The 22,327-nt window shown below is 37.1% G+C and overlaps 1 protein-coding gene across 1 annotated transcript; it reads right to left on the reverse strand.

Annotated features, from left to right (window-relative positions):
* Positions 1 to 322: 322 nt before the first annotated feature.
* On the reverse strand, positions 323 to 21,867 carry LOC122088393 (KH domain-containing protein At1g09660/At1g09670). The gene is made up of 7 exons (XM_042657659.1): positions 21,294 to 21,867; positions 20,322 to 20,416; positions 16,875 to 17,020; positions 6,068 to 6,202; positions 5,826 to 5,942; positions 896 to 1,039; positions 323 to 807 (listed from the first exon to the last, which is right to left on the reverse strand). The coding sequence occupies exons 1-7, from the start codon at positions 21,395 to 21,397 to the stop codon at positions 661 to 663; spliced, it is 888 nt and encodes a 295-aa protein (XP_042513593.1). The 5' UTR covers positions 21,398 to 21,867; the 3' UTR covers positions 323 to 660.
* Positions 21,868 to 22,327: the final 460 nt, after the last annotated feature.

Genomic DNA, 22,327 nt, shown 5'->3' on the forward strand with positions numbered 1-22,327 from the left:
ACATAAAACCATAGTCTGAACATATGTTAGTATAGGAAAATCAATCAGTAAGCAGTAAAAGGAGCACCCCCTACTATGAAATTGCACAGTATACTTTAGGAGAACGATACAAGAATGAATAGATAATTGAAAACAAACTAACGACTTATGGAATTATTGAGATAGTCCCACATCGGTTATGGGTAACTCGACTATCATGAGTACGAGTCACAAGAGGTCATCCCAATTTAAGCTAATTGGTTTTAAGATGGAAGCATTAACATGGTATTAGAGTGGCGTTGGGCCTTCGTTGATGATGGACTCCTTGTTTGACCAACAAAGATAGAGCAATAAGAAGACTGCACATAAGGTCGATTATTAAGATAGTCCTGCATCTGCTGTGGGTGACTCAACTATCATGAATAAGAGCCACAAGAGGCCACCCACTTTAAGCTAAATTAGTTTTAAGATGGAAGCCTTAACACAAAATATTGAATAGAAACCCATCTGAGTTATGTCCAGCACCAAATCTTTAACCCACTCAAAGTACTATCAACCAGTCGAAAATTTTCAGCCTCCCAAGGTACTTGCAAGATGGTTAATCATTAAGAAGCTATATCCAGACACGAGTGCCTTTTTTGGACCCTGGAAAGATATTATGCTTCAACGAGAACATAGGGGCTATCGTCCTGTCTTGGCTCGTTTCATCCCTGCACTATTGAATGGGGACATGCTTGGGCTCATGTGAGGGCTCTCCTCCCTCAATGTACCATTTAGCAGAGCCAATTCCCTCAATTGTTGCTTCTTGTAGTAATCCAAGGACTCATCCTAAGAAAGCAAAACATCCTTAAGTAGCTGAGAAACAAAGGAGGCAGCAAGGAAAAAGAAAATACTGGAAAATGATCTCATTCCATACCACAGGCTTCAAAAGGTCATCTAATATTGCCACAGCTTGATTCAGACGAGAATCTATTATTTCTGCTGGAAATTCAGCCTCCACCAGCACGTTTAAAGGCTCATTTAGGTGCTCATATCCAGGTTTATCTCTGAGTTTTTCTTCCTAGAGAAAATCAGAAGCCCCATGAGAATAAAATAGATCAAATGATAATACAGAATCAAAGGGAAGATAGTCAATACTCAATATAGTCAGAATGAATATTGTGATGAGGTCAAAATAAAATGAGAACAATTATAGTAGTAAAAATGAAATAAATCCTCCGACTAAAAGCTTTTCCTGTTTAGAACTAATCACAAAAGTTTCACAAATATACCAACTCTTGTCATCTCTAGAAAACCAGTTAAATGCATATAAATTTCACAAAAATGGGTAAACTATAGTAGATGCACTAAAAAATGGCATTGTGGCCTGTGGCATCCCCAATGTATACTAACCAATCTTTATCTATACGCAAAAAAGGCCATTACCCAGTGTTGGTCCAGTCCCACCTACGTGAGGTTATGGGAGGGGTGAGTTGGAGACAGTCCTAAGTCCTAACCTTTTGCCTCACGCAAAGTGATCGCTCTCAAGACAAAAACCCAGGCATTTTCCCTGGCAGCCAAATCTTTTAGTATTGCACCAAGCATATATTAAGATAGGGATGACAATCCCCCAGACATATTATGACAATACTAGATAGTATAGATATTATTAAGGGAGAAGTTGATCGTTGAAACGATAATTGATACAACAGAAACACAAGCTATCAATTCTTTTTTCCAGACCGGAATCCTTAAAAGAGGCCATGGGTTTTCCAAACTAGGCAATTGTGATTCACATAGAGTGCAACCAACACATATTAAGCATGTAATATATTCCACATGTATCAGTATATACTAGCACATTATGCATAGATATTAGCAGCCTTTTTCTTTTTCACATTCACGCATTCAATATTTTAACTATTAACAAGATACATGTACACAACATGATTTATGATACACCTAATATAATAGGCATGGTCCCCAACCATTCTACCTATGAAAAGATCCCATAATGAGAGAATCAGGATGCCTACCTGTCCCACTAAAAAATAAGCTAGAACAAAATTCCGCTCTAGAAGACGAGCACAATCATATATTTCTTTTCTTGATTTATTTGAACAACCCAAAAATTTTTCAATAGCACTTCAAAATGATTCAGAAAATAATGCATAACTCAAATTGCTCAAGAATCATTTGTACAAGCAATCAATTGGGTAGCAACTTTCCAGTACCTCTCATTCTTAAAATACGAGATACATGGTGAGTGTTGAGGGCCTAAATCCATGGAGAGGTCTTGTAGCTAGAGACTGAATAATATATAAGCCCATATAAAATTTATATTCTAGATATAATATATAATGCAGACCAGGTCCAAAATTTGGTCTCATTTTGCTATTAAGCGGTTATGGGGTTTTTGTTTCAAGTATTTTAACCTGTAACAAGCCCAATTATAAGGCCCAAACTTTAGGTGCATGGGGTGTATATGAGATTAGTGTCTTAAGTGGTTATTGTTCGATTATGATACTTATTAGCTAGATAGAGTTATGTTTTAGTCTACTTAATTATGTCAGTATAAGAGTGTGATTATAAGTCCTTTTATGAGTTATTGTTAGTGTTAAAGTCCATTAGGTTACTAGGTTTCTACTTTTGAGCTTTTTATATAAAGATATAAACCCCTAGCAATGTACACAGTCGAATAGAATTCTATTTGTGAGTGTGTGAGTTGTGTGTTTCTCTTTCTTCTCTCTTTACTTCACGTTATTTTTCATGGTAATGTACACATTACTGTTCATGGGTACAGTTCACGGTCCCAAAACAGCCCTCCAATATCTTCTCTTATTTATTATCTCTTTCTTCCCCATCGCAAGCTAGTGGAATATCAATATTAGCTAGCTTATCAGCCCTTGATTCAACAGAAAATCTCCTTAGGACTGGGTCAATATAGCAGCCAATCAAATCCTTCCTAATTTGAGATTAGGATTGATTTGCTGCATCAACTTGTATCAAAGCCTACCCTAGCCTACCTAAAGATGGCTGTAGATACCGTGGATCCTACTTTCATGAATGCTGTCCATTAAGTATTTTAAGCCCCACAAGAGAATGTACGTAAAGTAGAAAAGAATCTTTAAGAGGCTAGGCAACAACTTGAGCAACTACAAATTAAACCGCTGCTCACAGTCCCTCGTACGGAATCTTCTTTTGACAAAATGATCACTCATTGAAAATTGGAAGACCAAGAAGAAGAGCCATAGATCGTATGGTCATGCTCAACCAAGGCCATCAAATGCACCAGTAAGGAAGAGTGATCTGATCCAAATAAGAGAAATGGTGAGGAAAAACATGCACAAATTAGGCCTTGCACCAAGTATGGCATCAAATAGAGTGGATTGAAGGCAAGGATCAGGTAGTGGACCCCATCTAGCTGTGTTCTACTTCATTACTATTTTTTTGATTTGTTTCTTTTCACTTTTAGTTTTCCTTTTCCCTATCTTTGGTTGGATCCATGTGGCCGACCCCATTAAGTTTGGATAAGGCCTTGCTGTTGTTGTTGTTGTTGTTGTTGTTGTTGTTGTTGAAAAGTGGAAAACCGATAAGAAGAGCCATAGATGATCGACGATGTAGTGGCATAAGTAGATGTTGAAGAGCAACCCGTGGAAATTAGCATAAAAAAGGAACATGAACTATGATCATTGAAACAGTTGAGTTCATGATTCCAAGTTGTGTCTTCACAAACTAACCTCGTGCCACTGACTTTCTTCCATCAGATCGTGGTTTGATTATCAACTTCATTGTGTCAAGTAGGACGGTTGTTGCTAAATGTGCATTGAAGATCTCCCATTCTACAAATCTCAAGTACAAGTTCTTCCGAACTCGGTTGGGGGGGGGGGGGGAGTAATGCAAGACCAGTCCAAAATTGGTCTTATTTCGCTTGTAACTGGTTATGGGCTTTTATTTTAAATGCTTTTATTGTAATAAGCCAAATTTAAGGGCCAAAGTTTAGGACCATAAGGGGGTACATGAGATTTGTGTCTTTAAGTATTTGAGTTAGATTAGGATACTTATTGGCTAAATAAAGTTATATTTTGAGTCTACTTAAGTCAGTATAAAAAAGTGATTAGAGTCCTTCCATGAGTCAGTGTTAGTGTTTTAAGTCCATTAGGCTTCTTAGTGGTTTTTTAATACTATTAGAATTACTTTAAGAGTGAAGTTTACTAGAATTTACTTACTTTTTCATATAAAGATGTAACCACCTATCAGATTACATAGTTGAATCTGTGTGAGCCATGAGCTCTTCTCCCCTACCCCTCTATTCTCTCTTCTTTTTTTTTTTTCCTTCATGTTACTTTTCACGGTAGTATTCGCAAGTACTGTTCATGGACCCCAATTAAATCCTTAGTTCTTAATTGGGGATTAGGAATTAGGTGGCTGCATTATAAGATCTAAATTCAACATATAAAAGAAAAAAAAAAAAAAAAGAGGGTTTCCAATGCTTGGGACAAGTTGAAATGCTTCAAAAACAATACAGATTGGGCATGTAAATGGATCTAGTTTTGCGATTACGTAATGCACCTAGCTCCAATTAGCATTTTCTAAGCCACAATGAGGTACTTGATCAATAATCAGATCAGCTAGAATCTAGACACTGCTGGATTTTCATAATGCCAGACGAATACCCGATAAGTATAGGGTACTTATTTATTAAAGTAAATTGCATTTCGGGTACCTAAAGTTTAGATAAACTAATCCTGAGATACCTCACGTTTGAAATATTATGATTAGGATACCCTTTCTCATATATCCAACTTTGCCCATACCACCTCCTCCAAAAACACCTTCCCACCATCATCTCCTATAATGGAATAGATGTGAACCACCATTCGGCTTCCTCGCTCACCCCAAATGACCGGCACCGCCCATTTGAAATGTTTCTTTTGTGAATTGACCAGATGTTTCATTTTTTTAATTGAACAATGGTTATTTCTAGGCTGGAATTTCACGAACAGTTTTTCAGCTGCAAGTTAGTTGGGAGACTTATGCCTCTTTATCCTTGCCTCAGAAATCAGTGATTAGAGAATTCTCAAGGATTGTAGTTGTTGGTTTAACGGTTGTGAACTGTGAAGCTTAGGTTTGGTACCTGGTTCTTTCTTATGTCTGTGACCCTCTGCCATGGAACTAAATCTCAGTTTCGACAAAAACCTACACAAAACTTAAGGTAGATAGGTTTCGACCATATTTCGGTAGTTTTGACCAATTTCGACCAAAAAATACCGAGTTCCGATTAGTTTCAACCACAAGATCTTCTATTGTTTGGACTGCCCTCCAAGGTTTTCTTTGGAAAATATTAGTTGGAATGCACAAGGCCGTCCTCGATTCAGATTTGGTTGAAGTTTTGATTTAGTCTATTGGTCCGGATGGCCATGCCGAAGGTGTACAGCAATCTGAATTTCTTTTTTTCTTCTGGTTAGTATTTTGTATTTCTTTCATTCTTTCTCAATAAGATTCCTTTGCTGATCTTTAGCCCCCTCAAAAAATCCTTGTTTAGAACAAGACTCTGTGTAGAAAGACAGCAGTTCATTAAAAAAAAAAAAAAAGGAAATAATTGACAAAAGAAACAGGAAATGTAAAATAGAAAAGAAAAAAGATGTCAGACAATTGATAACCTATTCCCAAAAGATTCAGAAATATTCTAGATGATAGAATTCAAGCCAATGCAACATAGACACTACATTTTGACAATTGACACTAACCATTGATTCCTCATGTAGTTTCCACCATTTAAATTACAAAGCAGTTTTCAACTACAAATTTACTGAGATATATCTCTTCATCATTTTCATTTGAAGAGAGGAAGAATTTCAAAATACCTTAACAGAATCCTTCACAGAACCTCGACCTCTTATGTACACCCTACATTGTGTTGTAGCTTCAACTCTTTTCAAAGAGTTCCCTCGTGGCCCCAAGAGTCTGCCAACAAAGTTGAACTGCCAGCAATCATAATTGGAGTAATTTCAGAACACAATGGCCAGCTCTTGATCATTCAAAATTTAGAAGGAAAAAATATGAGAGAGAGAGAGAGAGAGAGAGCGAGAGAAATTCTTTAACCTACATTGGGAAACTTGTCAACTGGAACATCTAGTCGAATGACTTTCTTCACAACAGGGCTTGTTGGAACTGCAGGTGCCCCATGCCAACCAATTGGTGAAGCTTGGAAGGAGCCCATTCTTTGAAGAATTCCATTCTCCTGAAACAAGATACAGTAAGGATAAACAACACTTTCTTCAGAATTAATACATGATTGGTAAAAACCAAAGAGAGCCACTTGCAATGTAGCCTAAGTTAAGGTTAACACGATTCTTTGCCAAGTTACCTTCTCTCTCTCTCCCTCCCCTTCTCCCCTTCCCCTTCCCCTTCCCCTTCCCCTTCCCTTTACCTTCCAATTTAATGAACAAAACTTCACTTCAATTTTAGGAAGATCCAAATAGTCTATAAAGTTATTGTTCTCAAACGCTAGCTTTATTCACATAAAAGAATGGTGGAATACCTGTGCAGTTGACTTTGCTAGACACTGAGCTCCAAGAACTACAAGCCAATCATGCCATGGTGTAGTCACATATGAATATGTAGAGTGTGAATTTGCAATACCAAAGGATAATAACAAAAGACAAATTTACTCCACTCATTCCTAATGCTACATGACAAGATGTGAGCTTGGATCTTGTGCTAGGTTCCCACAAACTCACCAAGGGATGGATCTTATCCTAGTAATACTCACCTCTTCCAATATGACTTTTGCCAGTTCTTCTTTTTGCGAAACTTAGAGAAGCTTGCTTTCAATGCTACCATAAATCATATTTGGATGGAGAGGAACCTAAGGAAATGGACTTCCAACTCTCACAATAACAGTCAGATTTAGGACTCCATCTCCTTTGAAATTAAAGCCAAAATTAATGTTTTCCCCTCTTCTTGCATTGATTCCCCAAGGAACATGAATAATGTTGTATCCAGGGATCTCCCCCTCTACTTTCTTGGGTTGAAAAGTATTTGTTTTCCCCTTTTCAGGGATGTTGTTTTTTCCTTTCTTCTTCTTGTAATGAACTTCTTATTCACCCCAAAAAAATACTATCTCTACCCATTTTATCACAATGATGAGTGGTATATCTCGATTTCAAGTACCTCAAGTTAGAAGTGGTTCCTACATCTATCAATTTAACATAGCTATGTAGCATCTAGGTAATGTCAAGATAACCTGATAAATGCCTTCTGTCACATATTTCAACTATATTCTTATATGATTCCAAGAATCAAGCATTCTGCACTGTCCCTTGTAAAGAAGGGGTTGCTAACCTGCATCAACTTGTATAAGATTTCTTTTGTTTTTTACGCTCTGCCAAACTTATCCCTTATCTTCTTATTGGCTTTTCCATTAGCATAGAAATACGGTTTTTTAGCACATCCATGGCTTAATTTAGAACTCCAATTCTGATTTGGTACCGTTATGATAGTAGAGGGCCCACTTGGATCCTTGGGGCTGGTTGGTATTAAATATTATTTGGTATCTTTACATAGGATTATGGTAGAATTTATGGCTTGATAGTAGTTCAACTCATGGTTTAAAGTATCTCCGATACCGATACCGATACGATACCCTCCGATACGTATCTTAAATTTATCTGACCAATACGATACACACCGATACGATACATGGAATTTTTAAAATCCTTTCGTATTGATATATCCTACGATACATACCGATATGCATCAATACACATCGATACGATCGATATGCACTGATATGACTATAAAAAATATAAAATCGAGGTGAAATATATGTTTCAGTATGTATCGGTAAGCATCGGTGAGTATCGATATGTATCGATCGGTACGTATCGATGAGTATTGGTATGTACCGATACAGTGCACTACGGTCATATAATGGCCAAGATAGGTAATTTTTCAGAAAAACAATTTTTTGAAGGGTTTTTGTTCCAAAGTTGCTGCCAGCCATATTTCTCTCTAACTAAAGTGGAAATCGAGGTTGGGAACAAGAATTTTACATTTATGGGACAACTACAAACATTGAATTCTTAGTGCGATACCCTCAATTTAGTGTTTATGCATGACACATGTTATCAATAGCTTTTTTTAACAAATTCTTTATGCAAAAGTATTTAAAAAAATGTTTCCTATCCATTTATGTGTGTATCTTTAACGTATCTTAGCGTATCTCCGATACGTATCTTAATTTTGGCCGACCGATACGGCGACCGATATCGATACTTTAATCCTCACTCACTTCAACATAACACTTAATAATTGTTGTTAGAGACTGTAACTTCATAATTTGTTGGAGATCGGTCCTTCGGTAGTATCAAGGCCCACAAGGTCTTGTTTGTTACTTTAGATCAGATTTGGATGGTCTCTTCCTATTGTTTTGTTCACAATTAATATGTGGAAACATCTGAAGCAATAAATGATGATGTCATTAAATGAGTTATTCTCATTACCTACTTTTATGCTTAATTTAGAAAGGTCAAATATTTGATTCCGCATGATTCAAGCATCATTTGTAAGACAGCTTGCCAACAGAAATACAAAGTTGATTATTTTGATACGCTTTCGCCTGTTTCTTGTCTCAATTCTATATGTCTTCTTATTTCACTTGTGATGAATCTTGTTCTGTCCAATCCATCCGTTAGATGATGAAATCTCTACGGCCGTCCTCTCTCAGAAATCAAATAAAGCCCCTGGGCCCGATAGATTCAGAATAGGATCCTTCTCTCTTGTTGGGATATCGTCAAAAAGATGACCTTTTAAAAGTGATCTGCAGCTTCTTCTTCTTCTCCCCCGCCCAAATTAAACGGATAAATCACACCTTCCTATTCTGATCCCAAAAAACGAAGGGGCCACTTCCATGGGAGATTTTCGCCCAATTTCCTTCTGCAACCTTATCTATAAATTCATTGCCAAGATTCTTGCCATTAGAATCCAATATGCGGTTGAAACTCTTGTTAGTCCAAATCAATCAGCCTTCATTGTTGGTCACAACATTGTGGACAATATTATCCTTTGCTAAGAGATAGTCCAAGGGTTTGGTCGTAAATCCCGTTCTCCTGCTGCCCTCCTCAAGATTGATATCCACAAAACCTTTGATTATTCCCATGTTCTGGTGGATTCCGTCAAGGATGCCCCCCTCTCCCCTATACTTTTTTCTATTGACTTAGAAGTCCTCTCTAGATCCATTCAATCCTCCATGGATCTCCCCCTAATCCACCTCTCCCCAAATGCAAAGAAGCAACCTTACCCATCTTGCCTTTGCTGAAGACCTCATGATTTTCTCTAAAGCTGATTAGTTCTCCATCCAATCCATTCTCTCTTCTCTACACCTCTTTGAATCTCTCTCCAGCCTCCACATCAACCTTCTCAAATCCCACATCTTTCTTGCTAGGGTTTCGGAAGCCTCCAAAGCCTCCCTCCTTCATATCTCTGGATTCTCCCTTGGTACCCTTCCGGTCAAATACCTTGGCCTCCTGCTCTTCTCCGCTAAGTTCTTAGCCCACTATTACACTCCTATGCTTGATCCTATTCGCAAAAGACTACAGCCTTGAAAAGGCAAGCTCCTTTCTTACGCAGGGCGCCTGGAACTCATTACATATATTCTCCAATCTTGTTATACCTATAGGTCTGGTGTGTTCCAGCTTCCTATCTCTACCATCAAGGCTGTTGAATCTCTCTTCTGCTCTTTCCTTTCGAAAGGAAATGACTCAGCTCGACTTCTCCATCCTATTAGCTGGTCAGTTGTTTGCTCCCCCAAATCTGAGGGTGCCTTGGCATCATGAGAATTCAAAATGCCAACTCTGTTGGTATCCTTAAACTCATCTAGAAACTTGTTTCCAAATATACCAGCATTTGGGTTTATTAGGTTAACTCTTCCCTTCTCCGTAAAGACTCCCTTTGGACTGTCCCTCCTACCTCTGTTTCCTCCTGGGCCTGGCGCAACATCTTAAAGCTCCAGCCCTTGGCTCTGACTGCCATCTGCTCCTCTATCCTGATGGTCTCTCTACCTCTCTCTAGCATGATAACTAGCACCCCTTGGGGGTTCTCTCAGTGGTTAGTTCTAGAACCGTCTATTCCCTTCACATCCCTCGTGATTCCCTTTCCTCCATTATCTCTAATGGCTCCTGGTCCCCCCTCCCCCCTCTCCTTGACATTTGGTCTTCTTTCCCCCCCATTCTCCTGGCCATAGAGGAAGAGATAGAGTTATTTGGTCCCCCTCACCTATTGGCATTTCCTTTTCAGCTTGGAATTTTATTCGTTCTCAAAATCCCCTTGCCCCCTGATGTAAAATTGTTTGGTTCCCTGGTCATAACCCCCGTCATAGTTTCACTTCCTGGAGAGCCCTCTCGAGGTGCCTTCCAACCCAAGCCTTCCTCCTCTTTAGGCACATGTCTATCCCTCCTTCCTATTGTCTCTGCTGGAATGGAGTGGAAGACTCCAATCATCTCTTCTCAACCTGTCCTTTTGCCTCCTAGATTTGGAAAAACACTCTTCGAAGTTGCTGACCTAGAGGGAGACGTGTCCTTAGTCTACACAGGGAATGGATCTGGGTTAACATGACTTTTTCTGGTACTACTATTTATAACATGGTGGGTAAGCTTAATTTTTGCATTACCATAAGCCACATCTAGATGGAGCGTAATCTCCATAGATGGACCTCCAACTCACGCTCCTTTGAGATAATTTTGAAAGCCATCTATTTTTATGTTAGCTTCAAGCTCAAGTCTCTTCGCCCCCCTCCCTCATAGTGTTAGAGATTTCCCAAGGAACAAGCTCATTATTGTCTCATGGGGTTTCCCTTCCTCTATCATTCTCCCCTCCCCCTGATGGTTGTTTCTGGCCTCCTTTTAGTCTCCCCATCCTCTTTTTGTTCCCTTTGGAGTTTTAAATTCTTCTCTGTCTTTTAATATATATTGATTCACCCAAAAAAAAAAATTCTTATTCTGTCCTTGTATCAACTAGACATAAAAAAGGCATTTCTTTATGGTGATTTGCGTAAAGAAGTTCATATGGCAACTTCTTGAGTATATTGCAGATGAGGAGAATGCACAAAAAAGGTGCAAGCTTCTCAAGGACATTTACGATTTATAGCAGTCCCCAAGAGCCAGGCTTGATAAGTTTAGAATGGTTATTACTAGTTATGGGTACACAAACTTATTCATGTTATTCGATTTTTGTTCATCATCAGGATTCCAATGTATTAGAGCTGATTTGGGAGTGGCCCAAATTAATGCCAAGCTCTAAGAAAGCGTTTTGAGGAGGTATGGTCATGTTAAACGGAGGCATGAAGATACCCCATTAAAGAAGAGTGATAAGATAACAATTGAAGGAGCTAAAAGATCTAAGGGCAGGCCTAAAATGACCATAGGAGAAGTTGTGAGGAATGACATGCATAGTCTAGGTCTTGTCACTAATATGACCTTGGATAGGGCATATTGGGGGACAAGAATCCATATAACCGACCCAATTTAGTTGAATTTCTTCTACCTTGCTACGTTGTGCCTCTTTCCTTTTACTTTCATCTTTCATATCTCTGCCATTTCTCTTTATCATATCATTTTGCTTATATACTTCATTTCTCCTTCTCTGTTTGGACCTCATTTTCCCTACGTTGTTCTGCATGGATCTTTGTAGCCACCCCATTAAATTGGGATAAGGTTGAGTTTGTTGTTTGTTGTTTGTTGTTGTATCAGGATTCCAAGATGATACTATGATAGTGTTAGTTATTGAGACTAATGACTCAATGGATAAGACTGGTTTGCACCAGGATTCTGGGCGAGTGTCAAGTGATAAAGTGGGACGGTGTCAGGCACCCAGTTTGTTCGGCCCTAAGCTTGGTCTCCTTCTGTTTAACCGTTGTTTGTTTGTACCCTACAAACTAACCTTAAATTTAGGTCACTGAAAACCCCAAACTAGGTATCTAAGTAATGACATGTGTCCAATTCTAAACCAAGTGGCTAAGTTATGCTAACCTAGGTTATGACACAAGCAATGAAATGATTACATTAATTAAAACTTAGAGCACTAAATGATTTAATTAATATATTATGAGACTTAGATTAAACTAATTAATTAAGCCTAGACCTAAGATTAATTGAATAACTTATGAAACCCTAAATTAGATTAGTTGGTAAAAGACTTTTAAATTAATTACAATTTAATTAATTTAGAAAAGAATTAAATGAACTAGTTACATTAAATGAATGCATTTTAATAACCTAGTTAATCTAATTACAAAGAGTTAAACTAAACTTAATGTTTAAGTAGTGGTGTTATGATGCTTAAATTAAACTTAAGCTAAGGATGATTGCTTATGTCTAGGCCTAATTGATTGGTTGAATATACTATGAAACCCTAATTAGTCTTAAAAAGTAGAGGTATTTAACTAATTAAGGCTATATTAGAAAAAATTATCCTAGCCCCATACCTAAACATGATATGCAAAAGGTCATAAGCATGTCATACTATACATGTACAAAATAAGTGTATATTTATACGTATATATGTTATATACTTAAGTATGTTATATTAGAATATATCTAAGATAAATAAGCTAAGAAGAACTTACATTAATAACTTAACTAGCACACTTACATGAAAGATTGAATTATAAACTAATCATGGAAGAATCTAGACTAATCATGATAACATGGTTTTAAATCAGCATATGGTAAATGAAATTAATCTAAATTAACTTAACTAAAAATGGTAGACATGGAAAAACTAATTAAATTGTTTATCTAGATCTAAGTTGACCTAACTAATTATGAGGCAAAAATTACCTCACTGATTATACAAACCACATCCTAATTATGTTACAAAAATGCGGAGTGAGCCAGTTTGATTGAAATTGAAAGCGGGCTCAATCCAACTTAGCCAAGATCAAATTGCTTTTATGAATCACTAGTGAATTTTGACTTATTATTAAAATTGGGTTGAAAGGGGGGGGTTTATATATTTGAAATGGGTTTAATTTGTCAACCCAGGATCCCAGAAACGCACCTAATGCTACGGGCCGGTTTGAGGAGCCAGCCACGCCCATCCTAAGATAAATGCCCTAAACTACATCCCATAGACCCACTAGCTCTATTGTAAACTCCCAGCTCGGATATAGACTCAGCCTCCCCACACATGGCTTAATCCAAACAAAGCCCATGGGCCTAAACCAAAACCAAGTCTTGTTCCACCCCTCATGGAGGAACGACCCAGATCATGGACCAAACAATTTCCGAACCAAACTAACAAAGAACAAACTTAACTCCTTGATTTAAGGTCTAAGAGGGATAAGCCCAACTCTACATTTTAGGGCAGCAATACAACAAAAAACCAAAAGGCTTAGCTATAAGGTTCAAATCATTCCCCCTAAAAAAAGAAAAAAAATAAAAAATAAAAAAAAGAATTGAACCACACCACTAAAGAACAAATAAAAAGAGCAAACAAAAATAAAATCAAAGGGGTGGGGAGTATACATACAGGTCTGAAATGATAAGTAGCAAATTAATGAAACAAAATAAAAGACAAAAAGAAAAATGAATGAAATAGAAGAACGAAAAATTGAGATGGGCTGGACATGGGTTTCAATTACAAGGGAATGAGAAAGGGTGAGTTTGAGGAAGAAGAGAAAAGCAAAGAAGAGGAAGAGGGTGGATTCGGTTAAGGGGAAGGAAAAGGGAAAAAAAAGAAAGAGAGATGATCTGACAACTGGATGTATTCTCCTTTGGAGAGACATTAGGATTCAAAATTTCAGAGTTTAGGTCATCCTTGATTCAGTAGCATCTACAACCCATTGATGATCACGCTTTACTTCAGTTCTGGATGAATCACTCAATTCCATCTCCCCATCGGTTACCACTGTTAGACAGACTACAAATTTTCCCATCCAAAAGCCTTTTTTCTTAATTTAAAAAATGAACCAACTAAACTACTGGATTAACCTCTGAAGCCTGTCAAGCAAACTTCCAGGATGGAATCTGAAGGCAATAAAAAAAAATACTGACCTGCAAATCCAAACTCTAAAGTTGGAAAAAATTTGGAAAGAATTTTCTTGCCTTGAGATCAAATTCCATCCCGGAAGTTTGGTTGACAGGTTCAAGAGGTTAATCCAGTAGTTTAGTTGGTTCATTTTTTAAATTCAAAGAAAGGACTTTTGGATGGGAGAAGTTGAAGTCTGTTTAACAGTGGTAACCGATGGGGAGATGGAATTGAGTGATTCATCCAGAACTGAAGTAAAGGGTGATCATCAATGGGTTGTAGATGCTACTGAATCAAGGACGACCTGAACTTTGAAATTTTGAATCCTAATGTCTCTCCAAAGGAGAATGCATCCAGCTGTCAGACCATCTCTCTTCCTTTCTTTTCCCTTTTCCTTCTCCTTAACCAAATCCACCCTCTTCCTCTTCTTTGTTTTACTCTTCTTCCTCAAACTCACCCTTTCTCATTCCCTTGTAGCTGAAACCCATGTCCAGCCCATCTCCATTTTTCGCTATTCTAGTTCATTCCTTTTTCTTTTTTGTCTTTTATTTTGTTTCACTAATTTGCTTCTTATCATTTCAAACCTGTATGTATACTCCCCAGCCCTTTGATTTTATTTTTGTTTGCTTCTTTTATTTGTTCTTTAATGGTGTGGTTCAGTTCTTTTTTCCTTTTTTTTTTTTTGTGGGGGGGGTGTTGTGGGGGAATGATCCGAACCTTACTGCTAAGCCTTTTGGCTTTTTGTTGTATTGTTGCCCTAAAATGTAAGGGCTGGGCTTAGCCCTCTTAGACCTTAAATCAAGGAGTTGAGTTTGTGTCTGTTAGTTTGGTTCGGAAACGGTTTGTTCCCTGATCCAGGCCATTCCTCCATTAGGGGTGGAACAAGACTTGGTTTTGGTTTTGGCCCATGGGCTTTGTTTGGATCAAGCCATATGTGAGGAGGCTGAGTCTATATCCGAGCTGGGAGTTTACAATAGAGCTAGTGGGTCTATGGGATGTAGTTTAGGGCATTTAGCTTATGATGGGTGTGGCTGGCCCCTCAAACCGGCCCGAAGCATTAGGTGCATTTCTGGGATCCCGAGTTGACAAATTAAACCGATTTCAAATTGATAAACCCCCCCTCAACCCAATTTCAATAACAAGTCAGAATTCACTAGCGATTCATAAAATCAATTTGATCTTGACTGACCCGGATCAGGCCCGCTTTCAATTTCAATCAAACTGGCCAACTCAGCAATCTTGCAACATACTTAGCATGTGGTTGCTATAATCAGTTAGGGTATTTTTTGTCTCATAATTAGTTAGGTCAACTTAAATCTAGATCAACAATTTAAATAGTTTTGCCATGTCTAACACTTTTATTTAAGTTAATTTAGGTTACTTTCGTTTACCATATGCTGATTTAAAACCATGTTTTCATGATTAGTCTAGATTATTCCATGATTAGTTTAGAATTCAATTTTTCATGTAAGTGTGCTAGTTAAGTTCCTAATGCAAGTTTTTCTTAGCTTATTTATCTTAGATATATCATAATATAACATATTTCAGTATATAACATATGTACATATAAATATACACTTACTTTGTACATTTATATATATATATATATAGTATAACATGTTTAGGACCTTTTGTGTATCATGTTTAAGTATGGGGTTAGGATAAATTTTTTTTTAATATAGCATTAATTAGTTAAATACTTTTACTTCTTAAGACTAATTAGGGTTTAATAGTATATTCGACCAATCAACTAGGCCTAGACATAAGCAAGCATCCTTAGCTTAAGCTTAATTTAAGCATCATAACACCTCTACTTAAACATTAGGTTTAGTTTAACTCTCCCTAATTAGATTAATTAGGTTATTAAAATGCATTCATTTAATGTAACTAATTCATTTCATTCTTTTCTAAATTAATTAAATCTTAATTAATTTAAAAGTCTTTTACCAACTAATCTAATTTAGGGTTCCATATATAATTCTCATAATACATTAATTAAATCATTTAGGGTTCTAAGCTTTAATCAATTTAATCATTTCATTGATTGCGTCATAACCTAGGTTAGCATAACTTAGACACTTAATTTAGGATTGGAAAAATGTCATTACTTAGATACCTAATTTAGAGTTTTTCAGTGACAGATTTAGGGCTAGTTAGTAGGGCACAAACAAACAACAGTTAAACAGAAGGAGACGGGTCTAAGGGTTGGGTTGGGTTGTCACTTGACACTTGCCCAGAATCTTGGTGCAAACCCTTCTTATCCATTGAGTCATTAGTCTCTCCCCCTCATTGGAGGAGACATTCATTAGTCCTAGACCCTTTTTAGGTGGCAACTCCCTTTATTCATATCATGTATCCTTTTTTCGCATTTGAGGACCAGGAGTACCCATCCATCATCTTAGAGTCGAACCCTAGCGTATGACCACACTACAATCTAGCGATTACTGTTGTTTTGATTCTCTTAAAAGGAAGACATGAATTTCACCCCACCACTGGTCATATTTCTTAATTTTCTTTTGAGTATACAGACACCAAAGATTCTAAATATGAAAGTGCAAAACCAAGATCTTTCTTAAATAATCTCTGAGAAACTAAAAGTGTAGTCTGTCACCATTCTATTTACCATCCCGTCTATATCAGCAAATACAAAAAAGGCAAATGAATAAACAATGCAATCACTAACCAGGTACTTAAGGTATATTTTATATGAAAGATAGTTCAGAATTTTAATATTATAGAAAATATCAATCTCAATGACAAACTTCAAGGCAATTGATCGTATCGCATGAATTTAATAAGAAAGAAATAACAAGAAGACAGGACCAGCCAAATAGTGTGCCTCTAACTAAACAGTGACAAAGAATAATACCAATGATGGCAAACATTACCTCTGTTTGCATCACAGACCATTCCTCCAAATCCATGGGTCCACCATTTGGTTGTTGAACAGTTGACCTCAGTGGGCTCTCATGCTCAATTCTTTCATGATCCGGAAAACCTTGATTTTGTACTGAAGCAGATGCTCGTATGATCTCTGTAATGAAGTGGCATAACCAAAATGGTAACTAAAAGAAATAGTGTAGTTCTAAGCTGGAAGATCAGCTACAACTGTTTCTAGTAAACAGCACAATCTCAAAGAAAGGTAAAATAATCAACTGCAATGCATATTTCATGTCATAAAATAGAAACAATTCAATTAACTAAGAGCTTCAGTGGGCTCCTTTACTATTCATCCAACAGCTTATGATGACTACATTTCATCAACAAGATAAAGTGCATAGCTGTAATGGCATTTAGGCGATCCAAGGCATTCGAGGGGGCCTGGAAACAACACGACAACAAGCCAACCAAGGCGACCAAAGCCCTGCCTAGGTGACCAAGGTGCCTGGACGCCTAGGTGACACCTTGGCAACTATGATCAAGTGTATTTAGAGATTCTTTTTCCTTTTAGTACATGCAAAACACCACTAAGTTTTCACTTTGGATGAAAAATGATGTATCTTTAGAGGATGAAAAATTTTTAACTGCTTCAAAGCACCTCCACCCAAAATTTTTATAAGAGAGAAGAGAAAAAAAAAAAGGTCTTGAAACACATGCTTGAAGCGAAAATCTTGTATAAAAAGGCAAAAAAAAACGCAATTAACACATACCAATATGACCAAACTCTGTCATCATCATTTAATTAAGGGGAAAGATACTGTCTACACATAAAAAAAAAATGCATATATACTAAATATAAAGAGAATAATTATGAAAAAAGAAAAATGATGAGATATAGAAGGTTAATACAGAGCGCTTAAACACACACACAAAGATGGCACTCAGCCTTAAACTTCCAACAACCTGCTTATCACACCAGCTTGCATGATTCCCCCTCACCCAAGCCCGAGTACTGGTCCCCCTTTTTCACTTCTAATCAGAAGAACAAGAAAATTAATATCGAAAATCAAAAAAATATTTAGAAGTATGTCAACGTATCTCCTCCTTTACAACACATATAAAGCACACAAAAAATACCTGCAAGGCTGCAACCTCCAAAGAAATAATAGACTAGAACTCTATACATAAGAATCTAAATCAATATAAACTATAAAGTGATACAATACCATAGAAAATCCTTAAAATTCCTTTATCTTCTATTTTACTCCTTCCATAATTCCTACGTGACAGCGAACAGAACAACCCAATTTGGAATAGCTCCGCTCCAACACAGATATATTGAACCCTTTGTGAATATTACCTTCAAGTTTTCTCAGCTGATCCAGTACATGCAAAGAGCTCCCGAAAGTTTCTTGATGTAGACCAACCGTGGAATTCTTTCATCCTTAGGAGCCTCTATTTTATTTAATGTCTTGGGCTTTTATTATGAGCATCTTTTTTAATTTTATGTTAATGGCATTTGAGTGATTCTAGGCCTTCGTTTACTTCTTCTGGACGAATAAACCACAAGCCTCCTCCGGTAGTTATTTGTGGTCTTAGAACTACATCATAACACCACTAGTACCACAAGAAATAAATACAAGGTAGTGATGTAGTCTAGATCCACAAATCCCATTTTTGAACAAGTGAACCCCAACCGCAGGCATAGTTGTCAAGGCATCGCCTAGGTGTCCATGTGCCTTGGTCACCAAGGTGGGTGCCTTGAACGCCTTGTTGTTGTCACCTTGTTTTGGGGCCCTCTCCAACACCTTGGGTCATCTAGACGCCGTGTCAACTATGACCACAGGGCAGGCCCATGGATTCGGATCTGATATCTAAATGTAAATGCATCTGTAACAGAATGGAGTAATTGCTAGGATGTAGAACAGATCTATTCCCAAGAAGAAAAACTCAGATCGATGGAAGGGAATAAGAATGGGCTCGATCCGCAAGGAAGAAAAGAGGGAGGGAGGGAAGAGAGATAAGAAAGGAAAGGATCCAACAAGTCGGGGGGGGGGGGAGGAGAGAGAAGATGTAGCAAACTCTTTCAATCTCAAATCATTAAGAGGGTTTTCCCTTTACGTGCTTTATACTTGACCACGACTGGGAAAGGAAACATAAATAAATTAATAAAACCTAAGCCAGAACTTAAACTAACTCCTCTAGCCATAGGCTAAGAACAGAGTGTCCTAATGCATTAATAACACTAAATAGAGAAAGAAACAGCTAGACTATTAAAAGTAATAAAACTAAGAAAAATATCCTCGTAAAAATTAGCCCATGATTGGGCAGAAGATAAGCTTGTGAAATCCTGGAATTCTGGATTCTGTAAGCCATTTAAAAGACCTCCAACTGGCCTCACAAGCTGAATGTTGATAAGATACTTGATTTTCAGGAATTCCAGAATCTCAAGCTTTAAAACCCAATTCAAATGGGTCCCCCTATGGGAGAACTGCTGCTGGTTCATTGAACCTGGTCACCCAATGAATTGAATTATATTTTGAACTAGAAAGGTTCAAATCTGGACCAAACCAGTCCTGCATTAGGTAGTCTCCTCCAAGTATGAAATTATCCTATTGTCAACGTAAAATCTCTCCTTTTGAATTGATTCAGACTTAGCAATCTATCCAAGGATAGAACCAATGCAGAAACTTCCATTTCACCAGATTAGCTAAACCCCAACATCTACATTATCTGTGGAGCCTGCACAAAATCAATTTAATCTGGCTTTGATGTGGTTCAGACTTCTAGAGATTATTCTAGAAACAATTTAAGGTACTGGAACCACACTAAACAGACTAGTATCAACCGAAATTGATGTGGACAATCAACCAGATTTTGGAGACTCCCAAAAATTCACAAAATGAAGCACATGTCCCTAATTTTCGGTTCGAATGTAGTAGAAAATTATGAAATTTTTAATGGTATATGAATCTTAGAAATCAAATAACAGAATACAGATGAACTCCAATCTGCTTATGTTTATAATCAAGAAGTGAGAAGATATATCAGATATTGATAAATAGACCTGAGAAGTGATGATATATAATGCGCATAAAGTCTGAATAATCAGATGCGAAGAGTAAATCTCAGATTTAGCAGGGAAGTAATCAGAACTGACAAATCGATATAAGGTCTAAAAGGAGAGAGAAAAGTATATGATATAATCAATTATAGTTGTAAGAGCATCATCACCTAGGCATCCAGGCGCCTTGGTCAACTTAGATAAAAATAAATTTACTTGAATATATCAAAGTATGCACAATTTCCCCTTTTTTGAACAACAATTTGCTCTTGCTATTGACGAGTTTCCCTTCCTTCAATACCAATCAACCAAAGCTACAAAAACATGCAACAAAGAAAAACAAAGACAGGACCATAAAAGTACAACAATTGTGAGTAAAAATGCCACTAACCTTGATTAAGAAGCCGGCTGCAAAGTGGCAAAACTTGCATAAATGGCCCTAGTTTCTGCCTCTCTGCCAACAATTCACCCAAATATCTTCCATTGCTGTATGATACACAAACCAAGAAAGCCACAAATGACAACATTATGATACACATTAAAACAACCAAAAAGGTTACTATTTAATTCACAAAATTTATAGTGGTACCCAAATGAAGTAATTCTAACAACAGTATGGGTGAAAGAGATGGACAAACCAAAAGAGGTAGTAACAAGAGTGAAAGGTACTAATAGGAGTGAGAGTGAGAATGAGAGTGAGAGACCGGTAGACAGACAGACAGAGTCAGTGACTGTATGTGTATGTCTTTGGGTATAGGAGACATTGTCATATTGCAAATCAATCACGAAGACAACCGTTAAAGAAATAAGAGAATAAATAAATAGACCATGAATTGGGAATGCCAGACACTTTTAAATACTGAGCCTTGAATGTTTCACTGAGGACAGTGATCTGAATCAACAAGACACAGCACAATTATGCTAGAAACTTCTGGCGCCAGTATAATATAATGAATATACTAAAAGCTGTAGTAGAAGAAATAGCAGTAAGCACTACCAGCTATCATAACAATGGTGTAAATAAGAACAAGAATATCAAATAACAGCAATACTAAAAACAACATTTCAATTGATAGCAGGAAATTGCAGTGATTAAGACTAGTTCCAAAACGACAGTTCAGTATTCACTGGAGAAAATAAAATTCAATTCTAGTCCTTCAATGAAAGGAAAAAGGGGGAAACAAATGAAGTAAATCAAGACCCAAGTATATCAATCACAAGAAAACCCTCATAAACCCATGACCAAGATCCTAAAACCTAATCGAAATAAAAAAAGAAGCATTGAAATAATAACATCAGTCACTAGCGAAAACCAATCAAAATAATACAAAAGGGAGAGGAAATGAAGGGTAATTGAACTGACCTCTCTCGATCTAAATAAGCAGAAGAAGGCCTGTGAGGAGAAGCATGTACTCCAGAAGGAGAGTATTGGAAGTAACTTCCAGATGGGATTCTATCGCCCATCATATGCGGTACTTTAAATAGAGAAGAAACAAAGTCATCTATCGTCTATGCCGACTCATCTTCTCAGAAGAAGAAATAGGGAGACGGCAGAGCTATATGCGGATCTGGGTTTGGTCTGTAAGGAAATAACCAAAAATTAATGGAAAGATACAGAAGCTGGAAATAGAAACCCAACCCAATCCAACCCAACTCCTCTTATTAAACTCTCTTGGGGTTGAGAGAGATGGACAGAGGCCTCTGGGATCCTTGTGTAGCCTTATTTATACTCCAACAAATCATTGAATTGCTTCTCTTTTTCAAATGTTATGATTATTATATCTGCCTGTAAACCGTAAACAACAGTCAATACACAGACTGTCAGTCAAATTTATCTTTCACGCCCACACCATTCGTTAATTATATGAACAGGCCATGGAGTCATGGACCCATTACATTTGATCCATGAAATTGAACAGTGGTGACTTCTCAAGAACCAAATATCAAAACGAATTTGATGATGATCTGGACCATAATGAGACAGAGAGGAGGAGGAGGAGGAGGGTAAGCTAATTTGATTATAATGATAGAACAGCTTAGGTTTAATTTTTTTTTTTTTTATTTTTTTTTTTGGGTGAAAGATAACAGCTAGTTTTTTTTTTTTTTTTTTTTGGTAACAACCAGATTCATGAAAACTGTTTTGAACACCTTGGCTATGTACAGCATAATACTAGGATTCGTTTACCAAAAGAAAGAATACTATGATTGGAATAATTCTTTGGAGAAGGTTCTCACATTGGCTCTGTGAGGGAGTCTCTCACACCACATCAAGGATAGTGTAGAGAATAATATCATCTAAATAATAATGTAATGACAGATGAATCAAAAACTTTCAATTGGAACTTCTTTTGTCAATTGGTATTTTTTTCTTATTCATTATCCTTGGGTCTTGAAAAA

The sequence above is a fragment of the Macadamia integrifolia genome, chromosome 2 (assembly GCF_013358625.1).
Source record: "Macadamia integrifolia cultivar HAES 741 chromosome 2, SCU_Mint_v3, whole genome shotgun sequence".
Taxonomy (NCBI): Eukaryota; Viridiplantae; Streptophyta; class Magnoliopsida; order Proteales; family Proteaceae; genus Macadamia; species Macadamia integrifolia.